The 23,538-nt window shown below is 41.1% G+C and overlaps 1 protein-coding gene across 1 annotated transcript; it reads right to left on the bottom strand.

The window, feature by feature from the left end:
• Nucleotides 1-29: 29 nt before the first annotated feature.
• Nucleotides 30-23,538, bottom strand: cog6 (component of oligomeric golgi complex 6). The gene is made up of 19 exons (XM_086216487.1): nucleotides 23,341-23,538; nucleotides 22,866-23,009; nucleotides 21,345-21,416; nucleotides 21,055-21,113; nucleotides 13,430-13,541; nucleotides 12,576-12,658; nucleotides 12,332-12,402; nucleotides 11,250-11,343; nucleotides 9,624-9,752; nucleotides 8,693-8,784; nucleotides 7,543-7,607; nucleotides 7,363-7,454; nucleotides 7,169-7,286; nucleotides 5,750-5,881; nucleotides 5,498-5,665; nucleotides 4,806-4,913; nucleotides 2,992-3,045; nucleotides 2,822-2,901; nucleotides 30-704 (listed from the first exon to the last, which is right to left on the bottom strand). Exons 1-19 carry the CDS (start codon nucleotides 23,452-23,454, stop codon nucleotides 557-559), a joined length of 1,935 nt encoding a protein of 644 aa, XP_086072613.1. The 5' UTR covers nucleotides 23,455-23,538; the 3' UTR covers nucleotides 30-556.

The raw sequence follows: 23,538 nt of genomic DNA, 5'->3' as shown, positions 1-23,538 counted from the left end.
CAGGTAGACAATGTTTGAACAGTCAAACAAGATGAACAAGACTTTCCATTTTCAGCCTACAAATAAAAAAAAGGGAATAAAATAAACATTCCATCTGAAGCTTCTTTAGTTTTTTTCTTGGCATTGTGTTCCTGAATGTGTTTAAGTGGAAAAAAATAAGACCAGCCTGTTTAAATCGGTTTCCTTTAGTTGTAATGTTTAATAATGTTGATAAAAAGAAATTATTTTACACAGATGATCGCAAAAAAGGTACAAGGTGTAAAAACAGAAGCAAGTACAAGTGTGGTGTAAAGGGAGAAAAATAAGCTGAGCGCTTGCAGCAGGGAAAGTAAATTGATCACATATATTCCACTCTCGTGGCACACAGATGTGTCTCTCTCTCTCTCTCTCTCTCACTCCAAGACCAGAGATCCACATCCCTCATTTCCCACAACCCCACCTGACAACCACTTTTATATACATTTGTGTTAGAAAACAGTCCAGACTACACAGGTCTTTAAATAACCTCCTGGATGTCCAGCTCTGGTGCTCACCTCACTTGGGACAAAGGTGTCTCTCAGGAGAGCAGGGTCTGAACCTGCTGCGGGGATCTGGGGACCAGGTTCTCTGGGTCTTTGTAACTGTTAGCTGGGCTGGTCAGCGCTGTGAAAACCTCCCCGTAGGCTCTGCACACCAGCTCAGTGGACTGACGGAAGATCTGCTCCCTGCACAAACGCACAGAAATGTTTGGACTCCCGAGACAAAAAGCTACTTTTTTAGGTTGTTTCTATACAGAATATCCACATGTAGCGACCCAAATGCTTACACATTATTGCTGGTTGTGAGAGTGAACCGGGTCCAGTGTTTCTACATCAGACCAGCAGAGCTATGTGGTAATTAGTCACTCATCGAGAGCTGAAGTCAGTCGTCCTTAGATAAGAATTTTTCCTAATTATACAAATTTTTTTGTTCAATAACCATTTTGTGGCACCACAGTGTAAATTTGATGAGTGGTGGTGGATACTGCCATCTATGGATACATAGTAAGGTGTTATCACACATGCATAAGACCAATCACAGCCAAAAATGGAGTCATGAATCATTCCTGACATTTGCGATCATATTTTAAGCTAAAATGTGAAGTGAAGAACGATAAGTCCCCTTTGGACGCTTATTGACAGCTTCTAAAAGTAAATTGTAAACACGTTCAGGAGCTAAAAGTGTCAGGATTCTTGAAGCTGTTGTCGTTACTTCTTGATTCTCACTTTAGATACAACTGCAAAACAACAACAACAAAAAACAAGTTAACAGAATTCCTTTTCCAGCGATCAGTGTACGTTGTAACTTTATCTATTTTAGCAGTGGTTTATATTCGAGACGATCCAATACAGATCCTGATGCCTGAACTTCTGGAGCGTATGAATTTGGACTCTATTAAATGTCCATGTTTTAATCCTTATTGATTACTTGATGTTAGGGTTGTGCGACCCCCCCCCCCCCCCCCACAAAAAAAAAAATCTTACTGCAATTCATTTGACTGATTCTACAGCTGCAATCTGCAATTTGATTTGCAATATTAGCGAGAAATGCCCATTTCTTACAGCATTGGTCGCTTTTTTTTTTTAACTAATTGGAATTATAATTGTGTCCATTTTGTGCTGGCCTGGACATCTCTGAAGCAATACAATATTTAATCTAAAATGGTATTTTGAGCATGCAACCAGCCTTAAACAAACATTGATGCTGCATGAAAAAAAAATGCACAAATTGTGATTCTAATTACATTTTCATTAATTACTCAAACTTATTTGATGCTTGCTATATTTTGAAGCCAGGAAACAAAATAAAAAAGCTAAAAAAACAACCACGTATGATGAAGGGATTGTTTCGTTGGAAATAAAGGATTGTTGTTTTACATCAGGGATTGTATTAAATTCGCTTTCAAATGTAATCAGCTCCTTCATTTTAAGTGTCTTCTTCTGACTAATGCCAACATGCAACATCTTCAGAGTTGGAAATAATGTAACGCTGTCTCCTGGAGGATGCAGCAGTTGTTCTGAAGAGCCAATGAGAGGAGTTAAGGCCACATCAGGAGTGCCTCGGTAGTATCCCACTCAGGCTCTTGAGATCCATATTCTTAATTGGTCCACAGAGAAAGTAGATCTGCTAGGCTGCGTATAACACCTCGCACCACACCAAGTGCACTAACATCAAATGTGAAGCAAAGGGGCTCAGAAAAGTACATTCCCATTATTTGTGTTTTCGGCGCACTGCAAGGTGTTTTTGTTTATTTAGGCGAGCGATAAAGCGGACGTGAGAGATAGCGGGAAAGCAAGAGAGAAAGACAAAGAGGAGGAATTATTTCAGGGAACGAATGTGATTGAGAAATGGACCAGAAGCTAATTAATGGCGTCCTGCCCATTACTCCCCCCCATGTCCATTAATAGAGAACATTAACCTGTGGTACAGAGTGCTCCTCAAGCCTGCTGCTCTTCCCAGTAAACGTGACTCACAGAGAGAGGCCTCCAACGTAGCAGCTGGATTGAGCTAAAAGCATGTGCAATTTCTGATCAGCAAGACAAATACAGGCAGTCCTGCTGACTGTTCTCTCAATGTGTTGGTGGCTTTAGCAATTTAGCATCCAAATTCTCCATGCGTTTGGAGGAGTGTTTTGTTTGGAGCACAGTAATTACACATCTGGGAAACTAATGAATCCTGAGGTCAACTCTCGTGCTATTTTTATCTCGCTGAATATCCTCTTAACCGTGTTGAAACACCGAGCAAAGTGGAAAACATTTAAATCGAAGCCTGAATGTTGCGTGTAATGCAGACAGGAACTTACTTGATGGCTGCACTCAGCAGGAAGTTGAGCTGTGGCATCACAAGGGTATCAGGTGATGACAAATACCGATCAAACTGAACCTTTTGTTTGAGTAAGAGATATACAAGAGTAGGTGATGAGACATAGATGAAAGGAAACACTGCCTGATAGATAAACTCAGTTTAACTCACCATGGCTGCTTTTACAGAAGAGCTGTCCATGCTGGGGAGGAGGGACAGAGGGCCCTGGGACACCGAAGAAAAGCTTACAATCCAGCTCAAGGTTACAGTGAATGAACAGCAAACATTTAAGAGTCAAAGAACCAAATAAAGGCGATGTAGCTGAGGTCTTAATTCCCCAAGGTTGGTCGGGAAAATTAGTCTGAATAAGTTTGTCAGTGCAATTTATCTCACGCTTGCTGAAAATAGATGCAAGCGAGGACAAACTAATGACTGTCTCAATGATGTTGCTGCTGGCCACTTAAGTGGAAAATAAGAATAATTTCTTTTTCTTCGATTTAAGAATAGGGCTTTTCACAAAATATATCAGAATATGTCCAACTGCCTTACATAATCCAGCCTTCAGACAAAAAAAAAAAAAGATTTTGTAAGAGATTTAAGTTGTTGGAAACCCGATAAAAGTTTGTCCTGATTTATTTTGAAGACGTGCAAGCAGATCAGATCTAAAATTTCTCTCTAAATCTTGGTGCTGAGTACGAATAGTGTGCAGAACAGACAGACGGACTTTGTGAACATAACTGAGTACATTTGCGGCAATGAGCTCCCACTGATTATCCTGAATGGCTACATTTTGCCAAGCTTAAACACCTAAATTGCCAACATTAAGCGCAGCAAACAGAAGGCCGTCCAAGGGTCAGAGATACAGTTTGGTATCTGGAGGGATTTTATGGGGATAGAGGCACATTAACAAATATGGAGGGACTCTAAAAAGTCATCGACAAGCTCCTGGTCTGTGGAAACCTTAAATCTTTATCAGTCTTTACTTGTATCTGACTAATTCATCTGATGAATCATAGAAAATTACAGGGATGAAGAGAAAGAGAAAGAGAAAGTTAACCTTAAAAAAATCTAGAATAAATGTGGAGGATTAAGTCAGTCGCCAAAATGTGGGGTTTTTAAGTGTAGCTACTGGGTCTTTTCAAAGAGGAAACTATTTAAAGAAACTCAAGGCCACCTGAGTAGAGAAATAGTCTGCACAAGAATAACAGCTCATGATTGAGCTTTTGTGTTGAGCAGCAGCAGCAGCAGCAGCAGCAGCAGCAGCAGCCAGAGCAACTGGGTGTGGTGTGTCCTGACATGACACATTTTCAAGACTCGCACGCTAAACCACAACTATGGGTTTAAGTCAGCACAACAGCAGTGTTATTACAGTGGAGGAAGGCTCGGGGCCATCAGCTCCACTATGCACCACGATGTGTACCGTAAAATAGTTTCATGGGAAATGATGTGATTTCTCAATCATCAGAAACCGGTCATACGGTAACAAAGGAATGTTGGGCTCGAAGACAGAGCGTTAATGGTTACTGCTAAGCAGCGACGTGAACGTTCCCGTGTTTTTGGTGAACGGTGAGCTGAGCGTGGACATAAAAGCCATCCTCTCTACTGCAGTCACATGAATGAGTGACGACCCCACGAAATTGAGCGAAAAGTCACATAGTTCCTCCAAACGTTGTGGTTTGTGCTCACATTAGTTCTGCTTGGCTGTTAAAAGTAATCTTTGCGATTTATGTTTATCATTGGGGACTGGGGGTGGAGAGGCCGCAGGAATGATAAAGATCAGTTCCTAACTATGAACATAAACTCGTTGATTTTCGTATGTGGGAAATTAATTTTGAGCTTGTTCTTTTTCGACGTGAACTTGGACCACGCTGCTGATTAGATTTGTGTAAAAAGGACCAATGAGTCTTAGAGGACATGTGGAAGGAAAAAAAACAATAGTTTTACAATGGCGATGGGTAAAAGTGTGGTTAAGTGCTACACAAGACCTGTTCAGCACTGTGCTGCTGGACACAACTGTAGATATGACTCAGCCCAGCTCTGGTCAGCACGTAGGATGCCTGCTCATTGATTAGAGTGTCAAGATGAGCTTCAATCTAGAAAATACAGAGAAAGAGAGAGAGAGAGAGAGCGAGAGAGAGAAAGAGAGAGAGAGCGAGAGAGAGAAAGAGAAAGAGAGAGCGAGAGAGAGAAAGAGAAAGAGAGAGCGAGAGAGAGACGTTTAAAATCCAGCTCCAGGCTGCACTGTAAACCAATGGTACTTGTGGTTAATGGAGAATCACTGTGCTATTGATAATGCAGCATCCAGTGGAGCTCTTTTGGTGTTCGGTTACAAAAGATCTGTCAAAAATAGAGGTAGAAATGGTGCATTTGAGCAGGGCTAAAAGAAGAGGGCCAAGAGGTTTTTTTATGAAAAGAAGGAGACTATTTGTAGGGAGCAGTATCCATCTGCAAAGACCGTAGAATCACCTTGAGCAGAGCATTCACTTTGAATAACATGGGTTATTAATAGTTCAATTAGTCTTGTCCTACTAACGTGTTATTTGTTGACTTACTTATTGTCTTATTGTAAATACATTTTACATAAATATACAAGATTAAATAATTGTCAAACTCTCGCTTGGTTTACACCTCGTTGTTTGTTTTTTGATTACATGAGCTGCATAGTGGGAAGAAAGACCTGGAACTCCAGCATCTCCAGCCTCTTATCAGTGAACTCAAAGAGAGCCAGTGTTGTCTTCATAACGTAGAGGGAGTTGACCATGTACGTCGCCATGTCAGCTGTGCCGAGGTTACTGGCCGACACTGTGCACAACTGCAGTAGCGGATCTAAGATGCAAGAAAGCACCTGAGAGAGAAGATGTAGAGAAAAAGCTGAGATGAGCGTTAAATATAACAGACGCCGGCAATAATCTGTGCCAAAAGTGTTTACCTGAGCAAAGTCAGCCTGACGGGCATCCAAAGGAACCACTGAGGAGTCATGGGAGGCCAGCACCTCCCTGAGGAGGGACAGGGTCTGAGTAAGAGAGGCTGTGGGTCCAAGGTCTGCAGGTGGAAGTTCTACCTACTCAGAAAAAATAAAAGGAAGAGAAATCTTTATTTATTTTCCCAAAAACACTTTTCAAGGTCTGGATATCGCGATTTATAATTCTGTGACTTTTCAGTTTGTTTTTTTTTCCATGAGTATATGAAATGTAGCCTTCACTGAGACAAACTGAAACTGCTGCTGCTTGTTCTGAATCCGTAGGGGGGGGGCGGGTTCTCATCAGCCTCTGGACACACAACTGAGCCCAGCCACCTTTGTCCAGCTAATAGAGTAAATCATGAGAAGGCTGTGTTCCTGGTATTAGCTGGAATTGACACTAAAACCCTGACGGCCTCCAATTTGATTAACACCAAGCTACGGGGTAATTCTCGTAACCACTATTGATCAGGACACAACCTACCTGTCACATCGAATAGCTCGTGCTGATGTATATTTGGTTGCCAATTTAACTAAATGGTAACAAGTTTGGTGTTTTTTGGCAGCTAGGGCCATTTTGATGCAGTGACCGGCAAGCACATTTATTTTTACAACTGTAGTGCCACAGAAATAACCTTGTTGTCTTTGTGGGAAGAGAAACAGAGCTGAAAACGCATTGTATATCCACAGGGTGTAAAACAGAACCACTATACTGTCATTTAATGGTTTTTATAAAAGAAAATTGGGAACTGACTCAGACTAAAAAACAAGTCTTCTTCCTTGTCTTTTTCGGGAGCTTATTATTTCTAGAAGCCACATTTAACCTGATCATTATTTGCTTAGGGAATTTCGAAACATTATTTTGTTAAAAGCGGAATTGACACTTCTCTGATGTAAGTATCAACCACTCCACAAATACAGCATTGTGCATTAATTTAGAAGTACTAAAACTTGAATGTATGTTTAATCTACCTAAATAGACTGTAACCGAGTTCATATGATTTACCAAGTTGTTTGTGTTTTCAATGTGTAATACTTGGAGAAATACTCAGACAAATACAAAGAAATTAAGAAAGAAAAGAAGAGATCCTGTGTGTGCGTGTGTGTGTAGACGTTTATGCCCAATGTGATGACATTGCCAGGTGTTCATAAGTAGTTGTGTTACATGGAATCTATGTCAGGCCACTGGGTCTTTGACAACCAAACTCTTTTCAGTTCATTCTTGAGTCCAAGTGGACATTTGTGACAAATCTGAGAGAGTTTTCTCTCATTATCGCTTCAAAGATAATGAAACAGATGTGAGGAGGCGTTGAAAAGAACAACAGATTTTTCAGACTGAGTAAATAAGAAAGAAATAAAAAAAAAAAAAAGATAATGTCTGGACTTTACCTTGTCCATGAGCCTGCTCGCGTGAAGGCTCAGGCTGTTGAAGAACATCTTTTTGCTGAGTATGTGCATTTCCTCAATAGTCATGAGCAAGGAGGCCACGCTGGTGCCGATGATGGAGCTGGACAAAGACCACAAGGTTCATCAATGCTGTCCCAGTGGATAAAACTGCAGGGCGGCTGGGAGAGAACAACTACCTGATGGTGTGGTGGTAGAACTTCAGCAGGTTGGAAAGCTTGTAAAGCAAGACGGCACCTGGCTCTGCAACAATGACCTGCTCTATCCGGACCTGAGGACCCAGCACAGGATCAGAACTTGACCGAGGAGTGGCATCAATATTTCATCAACACTGTCCTGATAATGGAAGAACTGCTCACTTTCAGAGGCCTACAAACTCCCTCAGTGATGTGTCCCACCACCTCCTGCATGTTCTCCTCCACTCCTAATGAGGAAGCAAGACACACACACACACACACACACACACACACACACACACACACACACACACACACACACACACACACACACACACACCATTTACAAGGTCTAGTAGTGATAGAATATGTATTACATCAAGCAGATAACGCAGTCATCAATAAAAATAAAAAAACAACACTGGTTAGACTATTTCTAATTGAACACAAAAGGCCTGTGAGGGAATAATGATGATTCATTAGCTTAGCATAATACAAGTGATCTTCCTATAAATTTCTGTCCATGAAAAATGTGAAAGCTGGAGAGTTTAGATGCAGTGGAAAATGCAGCTATTAGACCATCAGGCTTAATTCATGTCGTGGAATTGGATTTGTTCACCCTTCCAGCAAACACTTTCTAGGCATATTTTCCATGTGTGCGTAAAATAACCCCAAATTAGAAAATTTGAATCATTTCCTGAAAAATGAAGGGGGAAAAAAAGGACACTGGGGGAAAGGGGGAAGAATGGGTGTATTGATCAAATAAAAATATGAATAAATCCAATGAAAAGAGATTCATTGAATAAATGATGACCTACTTCAACCACATGGTGGTCAGGGCTGTTAGCTGCAATACCTGGAATCTTAGGATTTCAAACGTCTCCATTTCCATTTCCCATCAGCAACTTTTAAACCTATCTTGATCTTTTCCATGTATGGGGTTTGACTGTTGCTCTTTTAATTACGTCACCTTGCTGCATGCCTGCTCTTCTACAGCTCCAGACAGGAAAATTAGCATGCCACCCACTGCGCATCTTGATAACACTGAATATTCAAATACCAGTAATGGATGGAAAGACGCATAAATTGTTGCAAAAACTAAGGATGAAGATGTATGATGAAGGGCAGGTGCCCAAAATGTAACATGTGGTTACCATGCTGATTAAAAGCATTTAGGAGCTATTTCTGGTGTGCGGATTTTATGTTCTCTTCAGCGCTGGCATTTCAATCCAGCACCCAGAGTTTTATCATTTTAGCACGTGCAAGCTTTTTTTGGGGGGTTATTTTGGTAAAAACCTGCAACAGTGTAATCTGCATGTAGGCATCTTTGTACCTTGCAGTGTGACTTGTTTCAGCAGAGCTTCCAGATGCTCCTTCTCTGAGGCGGTGGCTTGGTGCAGCCAGGCTAGCATGTCCCCAACATATCTGAAAGATGGACAAAGCAGCCTGTATTAAACCAGAGGGCCGATCTTATGACGGTTACACCGAAGCATGGGTCTTCGTGTTTCCCCACCCCCACAAGGCTTTTGGTGTTATATAATGGTGGAAAACAGCAAAGTTAAAGTTGATCACTACGTGTATGTGTGCGTACATTCAAAGGACATAGGGGAGGTAAGAAAGAACTCAATGTTCCCAGAAGAGCTGATGCCCCCAATACAGTGGAGGTGATCTTGTGTTCAAAACACAGCTCGTATTCTGAGAAAATCTCCAATTTGGCTTCTGGGCACAGGAGGAAGAGGATGTGGTGCAATCAGAAGAGAGACGCCCAGACACTCTTGGACAAAATAGACAGTCATCCCTCAAAGATCCTGATTTGCAATCACACAGGAGATCTACTGTTTGAACGGGTAGTGTATATTTATGAAGAATACGTCATTTTGCGATTATTTTTTGTTTCATTTAAAAAAAAAAATGTTTCTGCAACAAAAAAATGCAGGACAAAACTTATTTTGAATTTTGATATTAAATTATTTATTAGTTCATGAATAATTAAAAGGTCAGATGGGGGTCTTCAGCTTTTCAATCAACTTGTGAGCTAAGAACATCAACGGTGTAATTTTTATTCACTCAAGATGCAAATGTAAACAAGAAAATGGTCAGAGACTCGTTTGAAAGAAAAATAAAAGTTTCTTTACAAATAAGCACGAAAAGTTGAAATTTGCATAAGGGATGCATCCTGAAATACCTTCCCGTTCACATGAGGCTCACCTGACAAACAGATATTGGATAAAAGCTTTAAGGAAATGGAATCGTTGACAAGTTACCTCAAAGGGTCATGTGAATACATTTCTATGGGGCGCGGAGTTCCTCCCGGCCCACCGCGCGTGAGGGCATCGATAAAGCCTCGGACCACTGCGTTCCTGCGCACAGTCCCAAACTCATCCAGCGTGTACCTGATCAAACAGAAGATAGACAATGCAACATTTAACACACAGCAATAACCCGTGTGAAAAAAAAACAAAAAAACATCTGCCACAATGTTTTCGTGTGTGTTGGAGGTCAGTTGCTGACATAAGTCAACAATGCAGGCAGCTTTTCCAAAAGGGAAGAGTTTGGGGTTGTTTTGATTACTTGGCCGTGGCAAGTTCTTTGTCAGACTAAACAGAAGATAGTGCTGAATTTAGATTCCAGGAAAGGCTGCTTTCTGCATTCTAAGCCTCAACATCCCCAGTCTGCGCATGACCTTGGACACTTTCTGGGCACAGAGGCAGGTGCACTTCCAAGAAAGCACACGCTAGGGGAAGTCTGCCATTAAAAAAACAACAACAACAACAACAAAAAAAACACATATCTTAATGGTAACGTGGGAAATTTCTCTTCTTCTTGGTTAAAGTAAGAGGGAGGAAATCTGAATTGTATGCAGTTAAACGCTCTCACACGGGGCACACTCAGCTCTCCGTCAAGATGGATAAAACTCATTTGCGTGGATATTAAGATTCATTGCTTTTAAAACATTATGTATACATTTGCTGATTACGTTATTTCCTGCGTCACTAGGAGTTATTGATGATAATAAATAAACTCACATATTTCAGGCCTTTCACTGCACTCCGTTCTCATACATACAAAAGTGTAATCCTCAGAGACAGAACTCGACGTGTATTAGCCAACGTGCACTAAAAGGCTTTTATTGAGAGCGTTTCATAAGGATTCATAACAGACAAAGTAAATCAAGGACAACGCACTTCTAGCTCAACTTTTTTTAAGTAAGTATATTCTTGTGAAAAAAATGATGTATTTTACATCCATCCAAGAGTCGATTGTAGGGCCCTACGATACGAGGCTTCACCCCGACATTCTGCCAGCCACCAGGTACTCAGAAGGCGCAAATCTGTGATGGCAATTTTTGTCTCTTTTTGGGGAGCAGCACTTCCTTCTATAGCTGGCAACATTTTCTGTTTCCCCAGGCTGTTGTTTAATAAGAACCTCTTTAATTCTCTTAACAAATCCACAGTGACAGACAAGAAGAGAGTCTTTTTGGTCTTGGAATTTAACAAGATTGAATTGCGGCCTCATTTGCTGAACATTAGTTCAGGGAAAGTTGTTGAGGGAATGCCTTTGAATTTGCTATGAACTGTTACTTGAGGATGAACTGAAAAAGTTTTGGTGGGCAAAAGTCAAGGTCATGATAACAGACACATCACAGAGGCAGTGTGGTTAGTTTTTCATCTGGTAGTGCTGTGGATTTGAACCTGAACACAATAACAACCACGCACCGATACAATCTGAGTCGCACGGAGCCGAGTGGAGACGGTACCATGAAAGCGGCTGCTGATCCCTTGAGACTTGAGAGGTTTTCTGTGCATGTTCTTAGGAGGCATATAAATCCAGACAGACACGGAGAAGAACAAAAATGTGGGGGCAGACATGAGTTACTGATTGAGCCTTACTTGTAAAGGACGGGACGGTCCTGTAAGGCCTCCATGGATTGAACCAAAACAGGGCCGATATCACAGGTTTCCTGGGTCAGACCTCGACATTCATCTACACAGAAACGAAGACAGAACAACAAGGGATCTCTAGGATAACTACAATTGTGTTATGGTCCATTCATTGCTGCTTAATGCTGAACGTGCCGACTCTTCAATTAATATGCTGTCTATGCTAAATTGAGACCACTGAATTATCATGATCAGATTCACTGACGATCAGATTCACTGACTTCAGGATTCACTGACCAACTGTTGTCCCACGTCTGATGCGAGAAGGAATCTTTTTAAGATGACGTGCAGTAATATTTTCATGAGAGTTTTCTTCTCCCTTCCAAACGCTCGATAACAATATGTAAATAAAACACAAACTAAAAAAAAAATCCAATTAACTTTTACCCCCACACACTGCTGATTAAAGAGCAACATAATGACATACAACTCCTCATTCGACCATCACCAAACTATTATTTCTAGATTTGGGTGACATCACTTGACAAATAAACCCTTTGTGAAATATGCTTCTGAATAACAACTCATAATTTAGCAGGAGCTCTATAATCCGGTATTGTAATTACACAAATTTGGTCCCTTTGATCTAAATTGTTTATTTGCATTCTAATTTTACTGATGAAATGCATGAAGAATCCAGAAGTGGAGTCTGAGAGCACAGAGCTCCACCAGGGTTCATAAATGGAAATTACGATTCTTTGCCATGTTAAACCGCCTGGCCCTAAAACTTAATGGGTTCCTCGTTGGTCCAAATTATATCCCTCCACCCACATAAAACATAACCTCCTTGGTGGTGCAATATCTATAACTCTCAATGGTCGCTCCAGGGCTCCATAGCTACTGTATTACAGATAAAAACTAAGTCCGCTGATGATACATCTTTCATTAATTTGAACAAAATTAGCTTGTCGTGCCTCTTTTGATTGACAACAACCGACTTCAGTTATGGATGGCCGGCGCAAAGGGAGTCATAATGCGTTAGTTTCATTCCCTGTTGTAGCCGTGGCATTAACTCTTTGTAGCCTACTTACTCTGAGCCCAGCGGTAGAGGTGTTCATACGACGACTCCTGTAAAACTGCCATCTGCTCCATGATTTCTAACCTGGAAGCACCACACAGAACCATGATCATCCACTGCATACCCATCACCTGTCAGATCTGACAGACACAATAAAATCAGACTACCTGCCTAAATATAACAGTAAAAATAAAACCTCTGAAAAAAACAACAATACACTGAAAACAAGAAGGAGAGCACCCTTCCCTGGGACATACCCTGCTGTTTGTTGGTTGGTTCGCAAGAGGATTTTCACATCCTCGTGGATGTGCTTGACCCGGTTGAGAGCTTTGAAGAAATCCTGGAAAAATACGTAGATGTTAATTCATCTATTTCATAACAATGCACTTTTTTGTTTGTAAACAAAACGACAATGTCCGAGCTCCACATGCATGAACAGCTGATCTGCGTTTACCAGGAACAGCTGTGCCGATTGTTGTTTCTAAACATCCTTGTAAACCGTTTCCCCGCTCAAACCAATCAATGGCGACGGGGGATCATATGATTTGTGGAGCAGAATGGTGAGCAACAAAAACCACTGCCCCAGTGATCAAATCTGATGATGTTTGAGGAGCTTTAAAAAGCAGCGTGCTGACAGAGATCCACCTCATACAGTTTCTCTGATGACTGATATTCTGCCCCCCTTTCGATCAAATCCAGTACAGACTGTGTACATTATACTTAATCAATAACAACTGTGCTCCAGCGGATGTGCAGCTGATACTATTGTCTGCTGACAAATCTCTCAAGTCACAGCAAAATTCACAGCATCCAGATATTCACGTACATTCTCTGATAACAAAACTGACACTACGAGCTAAGTGTAATAGCATGGTAGCAATTATAAAATTATGATAACATATGAAACGTTTTAATGAATCACTACATCTTTATACTACATTAGATTGCTAACAGCGTTATAAGCAGAGCAGGGTGAGTGATCGGCCTTCTCCAGGTGATGCAGGTAATGGAGCCTCTCGAGCAACAGGCTGAGGTTACGGGACAGCTGGACCGTCTAGGAACAAATTGAGGGACTCTTTCGTTCATTAGTAAACATCACATCGAGGATTACCTCAGTAATGGGTGCGTCCCTCGTCCCTCGCAGCGTGGCCATCTCCTCGTTAGTCAGCTGAAATTTGCCTAGGAAAGCCTGGGCCACCTGGGCTCGAACTTCCAAGCGATGGCTAAGAGAAAAGTGATGGTGGTTGTCATTTTCTACATAGTCATAAATCGTCTTTGACATTTTTCATGAGGAATGTTTTGTCATTTAGATATTTGCTTTTTTTTTTTCTTCTTCTTGTGTCTTGTAGCCACTGGGTAAAATTTATTCCACAAAATAAATTAACTTTTATAAACATCAACATATATTGTAAGAATAAAAGAAACTTTGTTTTCTTCCTCCCACTTCAGTCTCTTTATCATTCGGTTTTATTACAGTGCATTTAATTTCCTCTGTGTTTTATTGCAAACTGCAGTCTGAAAACTATCAAAAACAGGACTGTTTCTCAAAAGGTGGAACGTGAGACATCCAACAGCAGATGGCAGTCTTGCTCCTCACATGAGGAACTCTCATCTGAAACTGCAGGGTGGGGGAAAGACTGAGAGCATATATAACAGGACAACAAGACAAACAAAAAGGACTCAAAGCTGAATACTGGATAGATTTTGTCACTATCAATAACAGCTGTGATCACTATCAATGTCACTGTAAGCGGCTCAACACAATAGTGACCATGGCAACTGCCTAAGTCCAACAGGGAACTCTGTCACAGGATAGCAGAGTCTTCTCTCCGTCCCCATCTTTCTTTCTCGGCATCCATCCATATTCTCTCTCACCCTGTGAAAACAAGGCTGCACCACTAAATCACCAGGTTGTTTTGCTTGAGGAGAAGAACCTAACATTACTCGCCCATTGTCTCTCACATGGCTATAAGCAGTGTTCAGCCAGCTGAAAGTAAATGGTAGTAAATCTACTACTGAATTCAACATTTGGGTATTTTTCTATACAGTTGTCAAGGTTCACACATAAAAGACCGAAGGGCCTCTTTGCCTTTTACATTTTTTTGGGGACTTTTTCTCAGTTGTGAATCGTGCGAAGGAGCGCACGTAGCTTCTGAGTCTGACAAATGAAGACAATACGGCAGCGGTTTTAAACGGTGCTCTTCCAAGTCAGACTGCATAGACCTCTATAAAAAAATTACCTTTGTTCTCCAATTATTTGCATTCATAATCTCTGTACTATCATATACTTGTTTTATCTTCAAAAATTTTGTGATTGCGGTTAAGTAACAAGTAATAGAGATTGTCATATTTCTCCACCTTGTCGTGTTGGCTGTTACGACTAGACTTCCCTGCGGATTTTCAGATGACAACACAGCCCCAGTTCGAGGACCAGACAAAAAAAAAAACTATGTTAATGAGGTAATGATCTAACTGAATGATACATACATTTGCAAAATTATTTCCATGTCAACATGGAACACCAGTCTTCACTAAACATTAACATGAAGTCGAGTAGAGTGAAGAGCAGCAGTTCTCTCAGAACGAGGTTTGTATCATTAAGATGCATATTTATGGAGCTTATTTTACAAAATATAACGTAATCCAGCCCCTAGGACTGAATGATAACGGAGACTACTTGCTATTCCTGTAATACTGTTGTTCTTTATGCCTGTGATATCCTCAATATTTGGAATTTCATATCTAAGAATTTATTATATCAATTGTGAACATGTGTAGGCACAGCGCTGGGTTATCTTTACGTTTTCTTTAAATTTTAACCATTACTGTTTCCCGTTGCAACAGCACAAAAACATTTATTTCAGTGGACTCCAGGCAAGGCAGTGAAAAGTGCGTGGCAGGTGCAACTGCTTCAAACGGCTGCAGTTGTCATTTTGATGCGCTGTGCTAACATGCAATAACTGGCGCACACACCTTCATTTGAAAGGGGAAAGTAGTCAGGCGATGTGTTGGCGCACTCCTATCTTGAGGCAGTGCAAAGCGTTTGCACCATTGACCAAACCTGAATGACTGAGAATCATCACCTGTGGAAGAACGCATATTTTATTTGGAAAAAAATTACTTATATAATGGTACAGCCTGCCAACACTACGAGCATTGTTGACAGTGTGCGTGTTGATCTCTTCTTCTAGCGCCAGAAGACAAAACCTTTTTGGCACGTCAAACTTTGCGAAAGAATCTCTTCTGTATGATATAAAATGCTCCCTGTTCCTTGCATCACCACCTACGGACGAGTGACAGACCTGTTCCTCCAAGATGTAAATCCCAACCAACAGACAGGCTGCACACACCTACACAAGGTGAGGTGAGGTGGATTGTGGGAGCTGAAGGAGCTGAACAAAGAAGGGGAAAAAGAGAACAAGGGAGCAACAGGAACTTTTTCCTGCAGTGCTGTCAAGACATGAGACATTCTTTTTCCAGACTGCAATTAACAAATACCAGAGAGAGACAAGTCGCACAGTTGAGGGAAGTATGCAGAGACTGAGCTTGTCTTTCGAAATGATGAGCTCAGTAAGGTGAGACCTTCTTCAAGAATGTTCAACAAGCAGAGGTTATGTAATGTAACATGGCAGGATGAAATTTCTGAAAAACAGACTACATTGCACCAAACAATAAAGAAGGTTTAGGCTTCGGCGGCCATCAATGGTGTATTTAGGTTTCCCAAGTAGGATAACTGGCCAAAACTGGACTGCCATAAAGCACACTTTGGACTGCCGGATGCAGAACGATAATGATAATAATAATAATAGTCAGAGCCTTTATACAAAGAAATTTTCTTAAAAAAAAGTGTACATCACCATTTATTTCTATACTTTTTTTAGGAGATAAAATGCCTTTTAAACATGTAGGACCCCTGATTATTAATATATTTTTTTATTATTCATTTGTCAGAGTGACACTGTGCAGTATGTCAAGTCTGCTATTGGTTACGCTCTATGGTGGGTATATTAAAGCATCAATTTGTTGTGTATATGTAAAGCATATATCGAGGGAAATTTGGTTGCCAAAGTGTACAATTTCATTGAAAGAAAGCCTCAATCTAAACAAAAAAATAAGATGAACAATATGAAAAGATTAACAGGATATTGCACTGAATGATAAGCACACAGACTGAATGAAACACACATCAACTGCACTTTGTAATAAATAAATCAAGTGACCAACCCTGTCATGAAGTTGTAAAGCACATGAGTTGGTTTCTCCATTCAGATCTATTAGGGGCCATTTCAAAAGGCCCGAGCTGAAATCTGGCATTCACATAGCTGTTAGTTAGCCACGCACCAGCGATCACAGGGCGCAGCGGCAGCCAGACCCATCAGACAACACAGAGCCGTACCAACAGTCACGCTGAGCAGCAGCCAGAGGAGCCGTTCAGCTTTTTCAGGGGTTGGTTTTGACAAGTTGTCATTTACCATCTTAGATCCTGTTTGTTTATAATTTATGATGTGGGCCGATATCGTACTATTAGAGAGAAAACAGTCAAATTAAAGAAACACCACGAAAGCACACCATGTCTGACAAGTGGCTGATACAATGAAAGAATCGCTGTAAACTATGTCTGCCTGCCACGGTCAAATGCAGGTAAATGTTAGTTGGGGTTAGTGAATGAGTTGCTCTCTGGCACGCGGCCAAGTAGGCCTAGTGAAGCTGCCTGAGCGGTTCAGTAATAGCTGGCAAACAGAGCCAACAGTCTAACCCCTTCAGCTCAGCGTGCTTGTCAGACCACAGAGTCAATAAAAACATCCGTTAGTGAGATGTCTGGACTTGTTCAGCATGATAACATGTCACTGTAACACTAAGATCACCCGCTGCAGAACAGGTGGGTAGCGTTAGGTTTCATTACGGAACGACACAGAGCACCTTTTCAGTGCTCTTGCTGACAGCGCTTTTGTACAGGACCAGCCTTTACGTGTAGCAAAACAAAAGAGCAGCATGTCTAAAAGCCAGCGGACAAACACAGGTCATTTACCCCCATTTGGCTCCTCTTCCACCTTTTGCTTCAGCACACTATAAGCAATCTGCTCTCCCTTTCTGTTTCATTAGAGCTGACAAATGACACAATGCCACTGGCAGATGAGATAGCAACCATTCAGGACAGGCCTGCTCTGCTGGGTAAACAGACATCAGGAGCATCGGCTGATTCCCTCAGCGGTGCTGCCCTGCAAGTTCAGAAAGCGAAATTATGGAGCAAATCTGCCGTCAGTGCTGGGTGTTAATGAGAAGTACCACAAATCACCCCTGATCATTCAGCCAGAATATTTCTCCTCTGATCAAAACTAATTACAACCTTACTTTTGTTGTCGGACTCCAGCTGATTTCACCCATCCAATCATTCATTTTCACAAGTATCAAACATGTAATAACTGACGCCAAGCTAAAATGGAAGATACAAATAAATTCAGCAGCAGAAAAAGGCTGGCTGGAGAGAGTCCCATTACTTTGTTGGGAGGAAGGATGACAAGATGATTGATGTCACATGTAAATTGGGTGCAGATAGGTGTACGAAGGCTCCTTCCCCCTGAGAAAAACAGGTCATATCTGCTGAACACTTGAGGAGAGACACCCCTGCAAATTTTGGCTGAGCCAAGTGGGCTTTATCATGCAGCCTGTAACTGTTATGGATTCAGAAGAAACAAAAATGACACCCTGACATTTAAAGAGAGGCTACAAAGTACACAATAACCAATTTTGCAGGGTGTAAATGAGTAGTAATATAATGAATAATGGAACAATTTGTTGTTGGCAAGGAGAAAGAATCTAGAAGTTAAATTTAAAAAAAGAGGGATTTTTGTTATTATCAGTTTCACAAGGAGAAAAAACATTAAGAGACAGTGTCATGGGACTGCAAAGGATTCTGTGACCTGAAATATACCTGATGGTGGAGGCTGAGGGGTCTGGTGCAGGGGGTGACTGGTGGGGGGGCAGAAGGAGGACAGCTTGGCTTCACACTTTACCTGGCAGCTCTTCTGACACAATATTGCTTAAGACAAGGTCAAAGCCCAGCGTGTAACACAATCCCATCTGGGTGTGGGGTCATTGAGGATTTTCGAATGAAAATGTCACACAGATGGACATTCGGTCCCAAAGGGAACTCTGAGCGAAGAATGAGACGAGGCAGGAGGGCAATGAGAAGGACATTCATGTGGACGCTCTGACCACACGCCTTCAACAACACCCCATCCGAACGTAACACAACTTGCTTTGATTTATTGCCAACATTTTTTCTATGAGCTTTTATGGCAGTAGGGACTTATACCATATACCAGAGGTGACCAAGCCGCTACGGACAAGAACAAATTTAGCTTTGCTGCTGCTTTCAACCACCCTCTTAATGGAGGTTAGCACTGATTTGCTGATGGAGGCCCCAGCACAAGCTGCTGGGTATCATTAGAAATGTACAGATTGCGCTCATTGATTCAGATTTTTATTGACTTACAACTTTTTTGATTTCAAAATGTAGTAAAATAAAATAAGGAAAAAGCTAATCATGCTTAGATGAAATATTTCATTCTTCTCAGTATTTTAACTGAGAATTTCACAAACTAAACAATATATTCACCTGCTCTGTGACACTCCTCAGTTTTATTTAACAGCTCTCCCTTTATACCCAGTGACAACAGCAGGTCTCACTTTGCCAACACTGGCACAGCTAGAAGCCTCTCTCACGTCGTAATAACATTTGACATTTATTGTTTCCGATCCTGCGATTCTGCTTATCGATTGCTAATTGGAATTGAATATCGATTCCAAACCCAGCTGCTGAGCTCGTGGAAGCGCCAGAGCGAGGACCGAGACTGACAGACGCTGCTGAAAATACTAATTTTCTACGGGGAGTCTGGACTTGTGTTTGAAATCGTCACTGCAGGTTATAAGAGAGCTGCTGTGATTCTCTAATGACTCATAGTTCCTATCACTAAACCTTCAGTCAAAAACAGAAAAACTTCAGGAAAGTGACGTTTCATTTTGAACTCAGACTGCAGATACGAACCACCTTGAGGATGGGACTGTGACGTGATAGTGAATAACCAGTAATGAGTTGTTTGTCCTCTTCTCCTACCCCACATGATAAATCAGAGACAAAATTACGAACCTTACATAAACTGCGATGCCAACATGACGACGGGTTACGCCGAAAGCACAGTGGAAACAGATGTCCCGGTACCAATAGTGAACTAAATGGAGAATGATACCATATAATGGAAAAAATTACTTTTGACTGCTCTCAGTTTCAAAGCTCATCTCCTTCCTCTTCAATCTCTCTCAGCCCTCCCATCCGATGTCACTTTTTCATCAATGAGGGCCTGACGATGTGCAAGCAGAGCATGGAATTGCAGCGGTACATCACAGCTGTCAGCAGGGTCTTTTGCCAGAAATCTTCATTATCTTTGCTCATGCCCCCGCCTCCACACGGACTCACAAGGTCACTGAGCGCTTAGGTCACAGCCCGAATGCTAATGCACCCCTCCCCCACCTAACCTCTTAGCATGAGCCAGTATTTTATTTTCACATTTCTGTCAACACTTTTGTCAGCTAAAGTCGTGGATTAATGATAGCGACATTAATTTTATTGTCAAGCTTTCAAAATCAACATCAGTTTTCTGAGAGTTGTGGTTGGTTAGATACACTACCTGACTCCGCTCATATCTCTGCCACGGTGAGCTGTATATGTATTGGATCTGCATATCGGATGCTTCTTAATATGTGCTGTCAGCAAATTTCAACACACATGCTCAGCTGTAACCCACTGACACTCTGTTCTCCGCTTAATAGGCTTCATTTAGATTTGATGTGTATCTCAGCACCAAACATCACAGGGCTTGACAGCTAAAACAAATAATACTCCATTAATGATAGCTGCCATCTTTAGGCAAAATAGACAAGCAGAGGGGAAATACTCATCAACTTCATAAATCATTCAGTCAAATTCATAAGAATTTTAAATGTAGGCTGTGAGGCTACATCTGGAAAACACTGTAAATCCAGCATTTTGTTCCACACATTTCATGAGCAATAAAAGGTTATCGTTTGCAAAGTGGACCATATTATTGCTCTGATTGTGTGCAATGATTGAAGTTATATTTTGTCTGGAGACATGCCAGAATAGAAAAGCGGTAATTTCTCTGTAAGAAATGAGACACCAGAGAGTGAAATGATAGAGACTGGCTTTGGACGGCTAAAGGTGCTTATTATTGACGTATGTGGGTTTCAGAATGACTTGTAGCCAAAGAACTGATATGGAAGGAAATGGCAGGAAGATATTTCTTTGGAATAAAGTTGCTGATCTATCGTCACAATCTCTCCCTGACATTCTGAAATGTCAGTTTAAAAGTTCAGAGCAGCAGCCATTTAGTTGACAATTACAGCAAACAACAAAATAGGGTTTCGTTTGCACATAAACTTGGATATCAAAACATGGGAAAAAGTTGTGCGATGCAATCCATCCGACACTAAGATATATTGTGTTTTAGGAATGTCAATGAAGATCCTCAGTCATCAGAATAAGATCAAGAAATACCAAATCAATGGCAACGGGATTAGCTGTTCCATATTTTCCTGTTGATAGTAACTTAATTCCTACTGCATGTCTCATCTCAAATGTTTGAAGTGTAACTAAGGAGTCAATTATACACAACTTCACACACCCACAATTACGACCGTCCCTCCAGATAAACTCACTTCTCTCCCTGAAGCTTGTTGGTTTTCACTATCAGGTCTTGAGTTTGCTCCTTGGCAGCCTGTTGAAGAAAAGTTCTTTGATTAATTCATTTCTTTGTATCTGGTGTTCAAAATATGTTCTGAAAGAAATTAGAAAAAAAAAAATCACATTTATGATTTTAAAAGGAATATATAGTTCTATTACTATGTTAAGTTTGGGCAATGTGCCATCGTCCACCAAGGTGAAAACGCAGTCTAGTAAATCCTTATTCATTCAAGAAAATTTTAAGCAACAAGAGGATGCTCCGTACCTTTAACCTACTGGTCATTTCTTCACAGCACGTACTCATGGCCTGAACATCCTCATGAACACTTTCAAGCTCCTGCGGAAAATTTGGAAACACAGAAAATCACAAAAACGTAAAGAAAAAAAAAAGAGAAAAAAAAAGCACATACCTGGGAAGTAAAAGAAGAACAAACCCAAAAACACAGCAGGTAAAATGAGTAAAATGGCTCATCAAAAGCACATTAAAGAAGTTTATTAAAACAATAAATAATATGAGCTAAAAAAAATTAACTACAGTGGTAATGGGTAGGTTTTCGCTGTTTCGCAATTTGTTCGGTCATGGAAGCTGAGGCAGCGCGGCTGTTTCCAGGTTAAGAACCTCATAAGAGCCAAACCAGCTGATCTGAGATGTCTGCAAGGTTCTTAATGAAACAAAATGAGCTGTTAGCTTGTTCAGCGATTTATGACCAAGCAAGAGAATGTTTTTATTGATTCTGTGAGAAAATGGCTGCCAGTTTTGTGAACTGACAACTGATGTTGGCTTCATCTGCCTAAATCATATATTTTCAAATTCTCCACTGCAGTATTAAGTCTTGTGGCTGCTGCTGCTAATAGAGTCTCCGGAAAGAATAAACCAAAAATGTGTGTAAGAAATTGAAACATATATCATTTTAAAATAAATCCACCTCAACTTTGAAAATGACTAAAAACACACGTTAATGTGTGTCTAAGTGAAATGTTGCCAAAAATTCAAATGTCTACCAATTCAGCATTGTCTGCTGAGGTTGGGTATCTTTCTCTAAATCCAGTGATGGACAAAGTGCACAACCCCCTGTACCTGAGTCAAAGCAGAGACTCTCCTGGTCAAATGTTGCTCCTTTACAAGTAAAATTTGTCAAAGTTTTGCTTGAGCTAAAGAACTGAAGTACTTGTTTGTTTTTTTAGTCCATCACTCCATTCTCTATGCCGCTTACCGTTTATCCGTTAAGGGGGGGGGGGGGGCTATCCCAACTGACATTGGGTGAGAGGAGGCAGGATTCACCCTGGACGGGTCACCAGTCCGTCACAGGGCCATCAGGGGCAATTAGGGGCTCAGTATTTTGGTCAAGGATACTTAAACATGGTCACCGGGGGAAGTGAGGATCGGACCAGCGACCCTTCAGTTGCTCAACGGCCACTCTACCTCCTAGCTTTGCCGCCCCTCTCTTTATTTAATCATTCATTATTCTAAAAGGCAGTGTCTTTCTCAAACCACCCATTGTAATGAAAAACATCCCCGTGGAATCATGATGCTAAACTAAGCCTAGATAAATGGCTATTAGCATGGAGATGCAGTCAAAACTGCTGGTCAATCAAATCCTGCCAGTGACTTAGAGGAACATACTTGCATTTATTACGGAAAAAAAAAACCAACAGCTCACTTCTAAGTTCCATGCTACAGAACAACATCAACTTTCATTGAAATGCGGTGGAATCCAAATTAGAGTGATGGGAAACCACCGGCCAGATGACGAGAAAGATACAGGCCCTCTGATCTTTGATTTACCTCTTTCACTTCTTTAAATATTCGTGCAAAATCCTCGTTGATGGCCAGACTTCGTCTCTCTATATCACCCCGCAGGTTTCTCCGGGTACGTAAACTGTTCTCGTTGAAGAACACCGACAGCGCCGTCAGAGCCTCAAGCATCTCCTGAAATGACAAACAGGCGAAACGTACGAACTGCATAAAAATGTCAAGAATTTCACTTCGTCAATTTGAGCCAAACTAATCAAATTTTACAATGGGGATCCGATGGACATGAATGGTAACGACAGCTATATAAAGGCTACAACTTGTTCAAATTTAACGTAAAGTTGTTTTGGCTGTTACTGTGCTTTACCATAAGCAGTAAGTTTTATACAGCAAATGTACACTTTTAAGTCAACTGAAGGAAAATGATATGACACCCCACTCACTATGAACCGGCTAGCTTGAGGAATTAGCCACTGTCGGCTTGCTAGTCGGTAAGTCCTCTTCTTACCTTGTCGTTGTCAAGCCTCGTCTCCAATATCTTATTAAGCTTCCTCGAAAGCGGATTGTTGGGTTGAGTAGAAGCATTTTGATTCTGTATTGAAGCGGAGCTGTCGGATGACATTTTTGCCTTAGTATCGGCGTTTCTGAACAAACATCTCCACGTCAACTTTCAGAGATGTTATGGTCCGTCTGAAGTTAACGTCCG

This window comes from Aulostomus chinensis, chromosome 10 (assembly GCF_037954235.1).
Source record: "Aulostomus chinensis isolate RoL2024-O1b breed Wild chromosome 10, RoL_Achi_v1.0, whole genome shotgun sequence".
Lineage (NCBI taxonomy): Eukaryota > Metazoa > Chordata > Actinopteri > Syngnathiformes > Aulostomidae > Aulostomus > Aulostomus chinensis.
The sequence above is the reverse complement of the archived record's forward strand: the minus strand, read 5'-3'. Positions and strand labels throughout refer to the sequence as shown.

Bases quoted from the DNA above. Each gene is read 5' to 3' on its own strand.
- cog6 (XM_086216487.1), bottom strand. From the start codon at position 23,454: ATGTCATCCGACAGCTCCGCTTCAATACAGAATCAAAATGCTTCTACT. The intron at 21,417-22,865 runs GTAAATCAAAGA...AATTTTCCGCAG, and splicing joins TATTTAAAGAAGTGAAAGAG to GAGCTTGAAAGTGTTCATGA. The intron at 7,455-7,542 runs GTGAGCAGTTCT...CTGGGTCCTCAG, and splicing joins GAGTTTGTAGGCCTCTGAAA to GTCCGGATAGAGCAGGTCAT.